At 43.7% G+C, this 12,580-nt stretch overlaps 1 protein-coding gene across 1 annotated transcript in view; it reads right to left on the reverse strand.

Moving 5' to 3' along the window:
• fmn2b (formin 2b) overlaps window positions 1-12,580 on the reverse strand; it is a gene marked incomplete at both ends in the record, with an annotated part of 121,970 nt that overhangs the window by 28,152 nt on the left and 81,238 nt on the right. The window contains 2 exons of the mRNA XM_080747426.1: window positions 7,862-7,982; window positions 11,719-11,778. Coding sequence (XP_080603552.1) covers window positions 7,862-7,982; window positions 11,719-11,778 — 181 coding nt within the window. The remainder of the gene's footprint in view (window positions 1-7,861; window positions 7,983-11,718; window positions 11,779-12,580) is intronic.

The raw sequence follows: 12,580 nt of genomic DNA on the forward strand, positions 1-12,580 counted from the left end.
ACACACACACACACACACACACACACACACACACACACACACACACACACACACACACACACACACACACACACACACACACACACACACACACACACACACACACACACACACACACACTTGTAAGGAATCCAGTGGAGCTCTTAAGAAATGTCTGTGAAGTGCCCAGAGTCACGTAGGCCAATCAGTGGATGAAGATGGATTGGCAGGCGGGCTGCCCCACCACACTCTGCCTTCATACCAATGTAATAACCATCTGGTCTATTAGGGCCATTTACCTGACCCTGGGTGACCACGATGGCAGGGGTGAGAGGAGAAACTGACAAAAGAAAAAGAACTAGGGGGGTGGGAGGACAGAAAAGGAGAGAGAGTGACAGACGGAGAGAATATAGGTAGGAGGAGGCAAGGGGTGTTCGATTAGAAAGGGAGGGATGCGGTAAGTAAATCCAAACCACTTTATTTATAGAGCACATTTTAAACGACAGCGTTGAACTAAAGTGCTGTACACTTAAATACGAAACGCATTTACAAAACTACAAGAGACTCTTTCCAACTCCTTCATGCTGGCAGTCTGTGGCATTTAGTTGGCACAGACTATGCAAAAGCTCTAGAACATTGTTTTTGTGCTGATTTGTGTGTTGCCAGGTCTGCTTATAATAAGCGACTTTGGGATTATTTTCATGTAAATTCGCAAGGTGCCGACGGCAACTTGTCGGCAACAGATGCTTTCCGATGGCAAATCGTGGACGAATCTGCGCGGTGAAATGTTACGTGAAGCTCAGTCAATCAGTTAAGCGGACAGTTCAGGTTGGCCACTCAGGGAAGCTGACCCATCTCCTGAACACAAAATTGCTGTTCTCAGACCCGCGGTCAGACAGAGATATTTGTGTTTTTTTGGTTCTTGGAAAAAACATTGGTCGGTCGAATTGCCATTCGGCACTGCACACCTCGGAGTCACATTTGGTCGGACGCGTTCTGAGTTATGCCAGCCACAGAGTGACACACACACACACACACACACACACACACACACACACACACACACACACACACACACACACACACACACACACACACACACACACACACACACACACACACACACACACACACACACACACACACACACAGTGAATTATAGTTGAGATAAGACAAGGGGAGAGAGAGAAACGAGAGAAAAGGGAAGAGATAAAGAGTAGAGAGCAGAGATTAAAGGAGAAAGGCAGAAAAAGAAAAGGAAAGAAATAGAGAAATAAAGGAGAGTGAGAGAATTGGGAGTCAGAGAAGGATAGCAAGGGGGAGAGAGAGAAAAGGGAAGAGCGAAAAAGGGGAGAAAGATGAGAAGGGGAAGAAAGGATAGAAAAAGCTGGAGAACAGAAGAAAGCGAAGAAGACAGAAGCAGAGAGAGAAAGAGTGAGAGAGAGAGAGGGTGCCAGACCGAGGCCTAAAAAAACGAAAAGAAGTAAATGACTGGGAGGAGCGGAAGTGATGGTGGTGTGGGTGTGGGTGATATAGGGTGGGTCAGGGAGAAAGCAAAAAAAAGGAGATGAAAAAGACAGAAAGTGTCGGAAGAAAGAATAGAAGACGGGGGAAATAAAAACAGATTTGCTGGCGGGGCTGGGGGGCTCTTGTTTACCCAACTCTCTCCCTGCTTCCTGGTCTCATCATCATTATTATCTGAGCAGCTAGGAACCACTTGGCAGGTCAGCAGGGGGCAGGGGGAGAGGATAATTGGTCGCACCAATTACGCCCCCCATCCATGGAAACGGGTTGACCTTTGAGAGGGCAAGGGTGGGCATAGTGTGTGTGTGTGTGTGTGTGTGTGTGTGTGTGTGTGTGTGTGTGTGTGTGTGTGTGTGTCAAAGATAACGGTGGGATACCAGGAATTCAAAAGTGAATTCACTTAGGACAGACACAACAGACAAGTGAGAAACAGGATAATTACTGTAAGGGCGAGAGCGCGAGACTAAAACTACAAAGAAAGATTTTCATTGACTACCTGACCAAATAAAAAAACTAAAACTAAGACTAAATATATTGACAATTTCGTCAACAAACACAAACTAGACTAAAATGTTAGGGAGGGACTAGTGGACAAGAGATCCAGTAGAACTGAAACAAAAGACATTTTACGTTTGGTGGCACTCACGGTGTTGTGCTCTGAAAATAGCATATCTATGTTGTGAGCTTATTATCGGCTATTTTCAGCATGCAACCAAAGGTAAAAATCAGGCATTACGATTCCATCAAGGCCCGCCAAAATATTTTTTGTTGGCAAAATCGTCTGTAGATTGAGTCGACTAAAATCTTATATTTAGTAGAGAAAGAGAGAGAGAGAGAGCACGGTCTGCTTGCCATTTCTGGAGCATTCACAACATCCAGTCCAGTAGGACGTTTAACCTTGCAGGGAAGCATGACCTTGAGAAATGACCTAGTAGTTTTAACTTCTGTGTTCAAAGAGTCGCCTAAGGACTCCACGTCTATGTCAATATTTACACATGCGAGTGCATTCATTCATTTGTTGTCACACGATAGGCGGGGGCACTGGTTGTCTGAAGGATTGAGAGGAGGGGGGGGGGGGGGGGTGTAATTGGATGGCTGCCAGTTCAATCCCTGGTCCTGACTGGGAAACGCTATAGGGTAGGGCTAGTGAATGAGAAAACACTATCGGCTTGAGCAAGACACTTCACTGCCAAACAATCCCAATATGGATACTCGGCTGTCATATTCAAATGCGTTTTTACTGGATGACAACCCTACCGTCAGTGTAAAGCCTGGTAATTAGGAGCTACGACAGGGACTCACAAGATACATTCAGCATAACAAAGTCATAATTGAATTAACAGCACTTACGTCCCCAATTCGGGCATGTCATAATATAGGTGAAAAAGTTTCGAAATCTTTTTCCAAATGTATTCGCCTATAGATCTACCACTTCACCATGCATGTCTATAAAATAGCTATAAATACTGTATAAAATGTATTTATCACAATTATAATGTTTGAAAATGAATAAATTAAATTGCTGTGAAAGTGACCCAACAATATCGTTCTCCACAAATGTTGTGGTGTGACCATTCACGTGAGTTCTAAAAAGACATACTTTGTTACAGTTATCCTTGAGCTGCCTTTTAAAAGGTTTCTAGCATTTACTCTGTCCTTGCACTTTTAGTCGATCTGGATAAGAGTGGCTATAATCCCTACAAACATTTTATATACACAGGAAAATGCTCATAAACTTTTTACAGTTGCCTGTCACCATAACTGTCCAATCTAATTGACCCTAAACCTACAGCAGATTCAGTCAAAGGCCAGGCCAATGCATCATAACTTAAAACTATTGACCAAGAACCAAATGGGTTGTGGACATGCATTTGGTTTATTTCCATACAATAAAAATGATTTTAATGAGCCTGGAATGCAGCAGGCCGGGGTATGCCGACGACTGTCCAAAATATGACTTTTATCTGCAGCATGCTTCTCAAATAAACATAATCACGAGCAGGGACGTGCTGGGCCCCTGCTCAGCCTGGGGAAAAGAGTTGGAGAGGCCCTCATTGCACGCTATAGAGAGAGATCTCTCTCTACAGCGCTGCTGCTACTCAAAGATTTGCCATTTCAGATCATGACAAGTGAACAAGCCAGTGGGCCAATTACATGAGTTATATTTCGTCGTTGTCGGGTGGAAACCTTGTATGTCCAAAACCGTTTGTTTTGTATTTATCATTTAAAAGATTATTTAAACTAGTGAAAACAGCCGATCTACAAGCACACAACGCCTTGTAGATCTGCTGTTTTCACTACTTTTGTGCGACAGCTTTGTATGAAGCAGGGCTTTGCTTTGCGAAAAAATTTACACATCTGAAACTTGGAGATACAAGGTTTCTGCCCGACAGTGACGATTTACTTTGTTGGCCGCCCAGCCCCCAAAATGTAACAAAGGCCGACATTTCATTTTGAATTTTTTCCTGGACCGCCCGGGAATGAACCGGCCGTTCGGGAGTTGTCCCGCTTTTCCCAATGGCCAGCACGTCCCTGGCTTCTCAAATAAACATAATCACAAGAGCAACATGGGACAAAGCCCATTCAAAACGGCACGAAACAACAAAACGACTACATCTTCCAGCCGTTCCAGGCTGGGCACACTGAAGAGCGCCCGGTCTTTGGCGTGGAGGAGGACAGGACGCATTCTGCCTTTGTGCAGCACACACAACATTCCCGGATAACTAACGTGTGTCAGCCCCTGTTTGGTGCGGTTTGAAAAATAGTCAGGAGTTGTGACTTTCCCTTTGAAAAATGCTTGAGAAAGCCTTCTACCTCCTTGCGGCCAGATGGTTTGGATCAGACTCGACACAGAACTTAAGTACAACCAGGATGCACAGGCTTGCTTCAGAAGCCTGAATACAAAGACCTTAAGATCCTGGAGATAGCAACACATATGAGTTTGACCAGGGCCACCACTTATATTCGCGCTCGCTCTCTCTTGGTCACATTTTCACTGTCAAACCTACCCCCCGCCCCCCCCCATTCATTTCTTTCCATTCATGCTACTTTCCCCCCCCCCACTCAACCACTTGTCTTCGATAAGGACTTAAGCCTGATTTGTGCTCGGTTGCGTGCCAGCGTCACGCACCGAAAATAGCCAATCCACAAGGATACGATGAGTTGTGCTGCCAACGCGTCATGAGCTTGTAGATCTGCTATTTTTGGCGTCGAAGACAAACTGAGCAGCAAGACACATCATGGCTGTAAAACCATTAGCTTGTTTTTTATTTAAATACGCAAGACTGTCAAGGGTTTAAGAAAAGGTTGACTGTTATTGAAGATAATCGATCCAACTTCATCTCTTTTTTATACCACATAGGTGGATACTCTATTTGGCTTGATTTTCAGATAAGCACACACTGTTGAGATAGAGGCCTTATCTCTGTTCTAAATGTATATATATTTTAAACATTTTACAGTTAATGCTTGCAATATGACTTTGGCACATAAGCTCAACACCTTGCCATGACAGACACAGATGGAGAGACCTGGTTGCCATGGTTGGCTCTACGTGCCTTGAAGTGCAAGAGGACTAAAGCCCGTATCAGAGTCTACGGTGGAGACCTATCCATCGCAAATTTGAGGTGGAAAGCTTTCCACCTCAAGTCAGAAAATAAGTGCAGGCCATCATAGTCACGGCCCACGGTGAAGTCCTTTACCACGTCTAGACCGGTTCAGGTCGACCAATCAGTGAACGGGGTGTAGAGCCTGCCTGTCTGATAGTAAAAACAGAGAGATGTGTTGGGACTCACGGTGGAAAGCTCTCCACCGTGAGGAATGATGTAACGGTGTAGTTTCATGACTCAAAAAGACTCGAAGACTACACCGCGGTGTAAAGCCTTCCACCGCAGACCCGACTATGATACGGGCTTGAGAAGATAAGAGCTACAGTACATGCCATCCTTAAAAACAACATGGATTTAAAAGTAACATTCAATCTTTTGGGGGAACAAGAAACATGTGTTCTGTGGTTCCATAGCCGCTTTAGTTCATTGGAAAAGTAACTTTATGTTCATCCTAAGCCAATGTCTAATTTAATATACTTTGTTATTCGTCACCCATTATCTTGTCTTATAGAACATTCAAAGTTGCCGTTGGTAAACAATGGTTAGGGCATGTTTAGCAACCTGGCTCCCACATAACACGTCAAACTCTCTGAATAAAGGCACTACAACAGCGCGCCACACTGGAGGCGTCAATTGGACACGTCAAAACCGGTTGACGTGTCTTTCAGAGCTTGGCTCCATTTTGGAGCATCGACATGCAGCACAGACCATCCGAGATGAGTTGGAGCAAAGAAAGGTAACCGCTTCAAACTACTGCAGTATCTGTATGTTTGCTTTTCACTTGTACGGTATTTGTTAGACCAGTGTTTCTCAATTGGGGGTACGTATACCCGTAGGGGTACGCGGAGGTACTGCAGGGGCTACTCAAGAAATTCCCCCTAAAAAGAAAAATAGAAGTATAAATCAAGCTAATATTGTTCATAGTTAAGTAATTTACTACAATTGAATTAGGAGGGGGGAAAACATGTACCGTTATGTTTAATGATGACACATGGAGAAACCTGATATGAGCCTGAGTTTCTAACCCAAATTACATGGTACCAGGTAACTGTGTGTATTTTAAAGTTGTTTGAATGTATTGAATTTATTGACATGAAAACCGTTTGAGACTCTTTCACTCTATTTCTTATTTGTGATTTTATTATCATAGCATCATACCACTATAAGCAAAATGTTGTTGCCGGGTAAAGGGCATACTTCGATTCAGAAATCAGGAAAAGGGGGTACTCAAGCCAAAAAAGATTGAGAAACACTGGGTTAGACCATTCTAGAAAGTCTATTTTTCTATTAAATAAATGCTGTGAAAAGGAAGACATGCTTACAAAGCAAAAATAAAATCTCAAATATTTGTCAGGCCATGTCCTGATATGCGATTAGAGTGCTTCCGAACGTAGATGCTTTAATGGTCCAATGCACCAAATGAACCCGCTCATAGGATGCAATGGATAAGTGGTCACTGCACTCACGTTTAAAAATGCATTCCATCAAACTTTCAGATGATGTTTTTCTCCCAGTGTGGAGGAAGAATGCTTAGGATTTTTACAGTGATTTCCTACTATTGAAATATGTAATCCTTGGTTTCTGTTGATTGTAAACGATAATATCGATTCCAAACAGTTGCACTTCATATCCCACACCTCCATTCGCCGTCATCAGAACAGAGGGAGCGCTCCTCATGACCACGGCACCAGAGCTGCTATTGCTCACCCAGCTGCAGTCCATGAAACCTAATTTATGCTCTGTCCCATGCGCGCAGACCTCCAAGCTCAGAACGGTCGCATCGGCGACGCGATGTGAGCTTGTATATCAGCTACTCTCGACGTGCAATACCATTGCGCAATGAGGTATATATCTCTCGATAAGGGCGCACCTCACTAGCCAACACACAAGAGGAGGTTGAAGGAACTGAAACCAGCGCTCCCCAAAACAAAAGGTTTGGGGATCTGTTGGGAATTGATTACATGATACAGTCACCTGTGCATTCAGTCCTCAATGTTTGAAAACAAATAATTTGTCTATAGTTTGAACACTTCAAGTGCCCTAATCTTAGAAAAATAACAGAAAATAGCCTATTTACAAGCTCTCTGTGCAACAATGCTTTCATAGAAGACTTGCTGGCTTCTATGGAATCCAAATCGGTTGTGGCGACTGAGAACTTTAATCCATGTGCACCGTGTCATGGCCTTTACAGAGATTGAATGGTAACAGGGAGACAGGTTTATCAGCCAGCATTTGGTTAGTGCTCTGGTGCCAATATCTGACCCCGACTGGTAGGCCTCAATGAACTCCTGTAATAAAACTATAAATTGGATTCCAGACCGTGCCTGTTCACCTTCGCAGAGCCTTATTTCCAGAGCCAGGCGGGGGCCATTATCAGTCCGTCTATTGGGCAGGGCATGTCTAACTGATGCTTATCAACAGCGGGGGCTCAGCAGGGCTCCTGTTACGCTAAAGCATTAGATGTGCGCGGCGCGCGTGTGTGCATGCATGCGTGTCTGGCTGTCCACGTGTGTGTGTGCATGTGTGTAAGTGTCTGCCAGCACACTTTTCTGCCATTCCTTTCTATGGGGAAGACACACGAGGGCACTCCCCTTCACCGGCACTGATGAGTGCGTTTCAGCACTCTCTGCGTCCAGTGTTTTTTGGCTCCTCTGCTCAAAAAACATTTCTGTGCGGCCAGGCACGGCCCCTATAACACGTCTCAGTTGTTTTATTTTTGTGTTCGGGGGTCAAGGGTTCATTTACTGTACCTCTCAGGTCCTTCCTTAGTCGAGTCAGGTCTCTCGTAAAGTCTTCAAACTTCATCTGGGAGGCCTGAAACAGGTCCTGGGGCTCTGGGAGAGGATAGACACACGTCTCTCTGCCCGCGTCCTGAGGGTGAAGACAGATGGAGACGCACACACACACACACACACACACACACACACACACACACACACACACACACACACACACACACACACAAACACACACTTGAGTGAGACACCACTGACACCAAATTGTTTCTGCGCCGTTTTGGAGAAATGCCAGTGAGACACAACAACTTAAGAAAAGAAAGAAAAAGTTGCAAACGCAAAGGAAACAAAATCAAAGAAAAACAAAAGAACATCTTGGGGCAATTCATTCCATTTTTCATTAGACTCTCGATCACTGCGGAATAAACGCACACATGCCGCACACGCCCACGCACACACAAACAAAAGCACCACGCGCAACCAAAAACACCTTGGAGGCCAGCAACATGTGAGGGTGAGAATGTACAGACTCAGGTTTGGCTCAGTCGCGGCGGCTTCACGCGACGTAAACAACCTTGAATGCAACACGGCAGATCAAAGAGACATGTCGACATCAAACAAAGTGTTGATCTGCTGGTTCTGCGCTGTTGATCTCTGGGCTTGTCCTGTGGGCTTAGGCCTGGCCAGTGAGCCAGGACTTTACACATCAGGAGGAATGGACAGACAGGCCAAATGCAGGCATTAGAGCAGGGCTGCCCAAAGCATCCCGCAAATTTGATCTTTGGCCTTCCGGAATGTTTCGAGACCTGTTGAATGTTATGTTTCGGCTATTGTTGCCTGGAATTCAGTACAGTATCCGAGGAAAGATTCTGAGCCAATATTCGTACGAGGCCTATAAAGAAAAATGGGGGTAATAAGAGAATTGTCAATGTGCCCACTACCCAATGCTACATTCTCGCCCTTGTCCCTCTATATGTTCGCCATGTTGAAGCCATGGGTTAGGAATGTACTGGGGGTTTTAACCGCTTAGGAACGAATTAAAGGCCTTTTAAATATTACATGGAATGCTGTTTTCTATTGCTAAAAGGTCAGGCGTGGGTCGTATCGTCGTGTGAGCCCACACAGAGGCGTCAATTGGGTATGGCAGGGGTATGCAGCTGCAATACCCTGGGTCCAGGGGGGAAAAGTTACTTTTAAACATAAATCCATGAATGTCTCTTTGTCTATCTGCGCTGGTTATTATGTTGTTAAATTACAGTAAAATAACTACAAATGCAAAATTTAACATAACTAGCCCTTACCCGTTCAAATATATGAGCTCCGAAATGATGTGCAGTGTGTGGGTTATGGGATGTGTGCACCCGTTTCGTTTAATGGCTACAGAGATACTGTGTTCCCCCCCCACCCCCACCCCCGCCCGCCCGCCTGCACACACACACCCGCCTGCCTGCACACACACACACACACACACACACACAGAGCTGGTTAAACATGTTGCCTCATGCTAGATGCAGAATAGATATGCCTCATGCTAGATGCAGAATAGATAGTAGATACACCATAAAAATGCTAATATACAGCATATAATTTGTGAAAGTGACAAACGGGCTTCACAGCTATGTTAGGTGTGTTCATATGCTAATGGTGATGCGATTTCAGATCAATTGCTCCAGCCATTGAGGAGAAACGCTGTTACAGACACTCAGACACTCAGACACTCAGACAGACAGACCTTTGGAGAATTATATGTTAGATGGTCACTTTAACAAGGTATTATAATTATATTCTCCACACTTGTATTCTCCCCATCTTGACAAAATGGTATATTCCCAGGTTCCGCAGGTCAGCTGCACAGGTGCAATGCATTATTGTTAATTATGGCACGTTTACTAACATGCTAAGTTTAGCTGCACTTAAAAAAGTTCCAGGCTGCCATATCCAGCCCAAGAAACCGTAGAAACCCGGCAATTTTTTCAGACATTGTGAAAATAGCCGATCTACATGCTCACAACGCCTCGCAGCGCGAGGCGTTGTGAGCATGTAGATCTGCTATTTTCACAATAGAACCGTGTGATACAAAATGTAATGCCTATTTTCCACAAGGACTCCCATCTTTGCCATACCCTAGCTTTTGCTGAACTGACGCCACTGAGCCCACAAAGAGGAACACGTTCAACACTGGTCCAAGTGCTTCAGCATGACTTGGCAAATAACGGGGAGCTTGATACAGTCTTCTGATTCAATTTTCTGGGATTGACAAAAAATGCCAGTGATTTTCTCTGATTGCCTATCTGTCCGTTCCCCATGTGTAAAGTCCTGGCTCGCTGGAGACACTGAACGTTTCTGTAATTAGACTGAAAATGCCTGGCAGAGTTATCTGTATCGAATTCTGTGACTCCACAGCAAAAGCTATCACTCAACTCACAAACCAAGCATAACTGTGTTCATTTCAAATATCAAATTAACCCACTTAAACCCTATTCACTTAGTTGACACGAGTCCCCCAGGGCTCGATATTAGGTCCGCTAGCGTTTCTCTGCACACCAAATCTGATCCTCTGAAAATAGCCGATCTACAAGCTCGCTACTCGTCGGCCTGTTTTGAACTTGTGAACTGCTGTGAAGAAGATCTGCTAGTTTCGCCGACTACTCACCCCATAACAGAGACACTAGGGTTCACGTGGTTAATTAGTACTCTTCCCTAGGCTTTGACAAGAATTTAAATTGAGGTCTCGTTTTAGAGGGGTAAATAATTCGATCACTTTATTAAACACTTTATTTTGAACTTTGAACAGAGGTTGAATTTTGGCTGCGACTCAGACTTTGGGTTTGAAAAGCACCATTACTGTCAAACGTCTGGCTTTCTGTTGGTGTTTAAAACAGACACAAAGAAGCAATTATCCCATGCCTTTATTTGCATCTGTACTGTACTGTACTGTACTGTACTGTACAGAGCATTATAGGTTTGGTCAGGTAAATGATCTGTCTGAGAGCTGATGCAACTAACCAATCAATTTAATCTATTATGAAAAAGTATATCAAAATAGCTGATCTACAAGCTCACAATGTGTTGCGACACATTTTTGGTTTGTAGATGTGCCATTTTCACTATTTTCAAGTATAAACTAACACATATGTGTACAAGTGTAAGTAATTCCAATATGCGAGATTAGCTCAAGACACAGACCCTCTTCTAGGCAGCTAAACTCCTGCAGAGCCACACCATAAAATACATAAAATGTACAATATTTGATTCCATAGAGGTACTGTAATAGGTCATTCTAAGAAAATAAACATATTGCATTTCATCACAACAATTATTTAGCTCCATGTGTAAGAATTGTTACCTGGGATACAAGAAAACAAGAAATACAATAAAATTACAGCAGATAAATCCATGTCAAAATAGAAAACAATGTTATGGCTGATTGTTTTAACCCATTCAGAACGGGTACACATTATTGTGTATTATTATTTTATGCTTTAACTATTGAAAAATAGCACCGAGTGCCGCGCTGCGAGCTTGTAGATCTGCTATTTTTGAAAAATCGTGAAAATTAGAATTTTGACCTGATTCTATAAGTGTCTTTTGAATCCTTCAAAGGTTTTTTGAAAAATCCTTTGTTTCGTCAGCAATCTGGCTAGCCATCGTCAAACTTTTTCAAAAATAGCAGATCTACAAGCTCGCAGCGTGGCACTCGGTGCCGCGCTGCGAGCTTGTATATCTGCTATTTTTCACTGGTTAAAGCATTCAATAATTCTTAATCTATGTTATATTGTGAGAACCAAACAAGATGTAAATAAGAACAGTCTCAGCTCTCTTGGTTGCTCCTCTGCCAACAGAGTAGAAATGAGTGTGGTGGATGAGCCTACCTCATCGTAGTGTCGGAGATAGTAAGCCACGATAAAAGACAGAAGACTCCTGGTGTTATCCTGCGGAAGAGAGGAGAAAAACAAACCATGCAATCAGATTTGTATGAGAGGACAAGGATGGCCTCGTCAGCCCATTAAGACCTGAGGCCGATTCTACAAATGCCTTCTAAATCAGTAGTTCTCATACTTTCAGGATTTTTCACAAAATGTTTAACAATAGCAGATTTAGGCTACAAGCTCGCAGCGCGGCAGGAAGTGAACGTATACAAATTTATATAAAATGACAGATGCTATCCCGGTTAGAAAGAAAATAAATCTCACTATGGCATTGCTCTTGGATATTAGTATTTAAATGTAGGACAAATCATTTATGTATTCCCAATCTTGGTGTACTAGACAAAATGAAATCAATAACCCACTAGTGACTGCAATCTTCTCTACTATAACCAGTAAGACTCCCTAAATCGGGAGATAAGCGAGGTCAGGTCAAACTTTGGAAGGCAATGGTAGCCAATGGGAGAGTGTTTTCTGCTGGTGATTCAGTCCGAGTGTATCAAAGGGTGCGTTCGTAAATGCGCACCGGGTGTGGTTAGGGTTAGGGGTTATGGTTAGGTTTAGGCATAGTTTTACTGAGGTTAAGGTTAGGGTTAGGGTTAGGCATAGTTTTACTGAGGTTAGGGTTAGGTTTAGGCACTCACTACACTGAGCACACACCCGGTGCGCATTTCCGAACGCACCCTTTGATACACTCGGACTGAAACACCAGCAGAAAACACCATCCCGGTAGCCAATCAGGAGGGAATATGGGAAATGGGACAGATCCATGTTGATGACATGACTGTAGAGATAAGCTAGTACCCTT

This window comes from Nannobrachium achirus (genome assembly GCF_963921795.1).
Source record: "Nannobrachium achirus genome assembly, chromosome: 18".
Classification (NCBI taxonomy): domain Eukaryota; kingdom Metazoa; phylum Chordata; class Actinopteri; order Myctophiformes; family Myctophidae; genus Nannobrachium; species Nannobrachium achirus.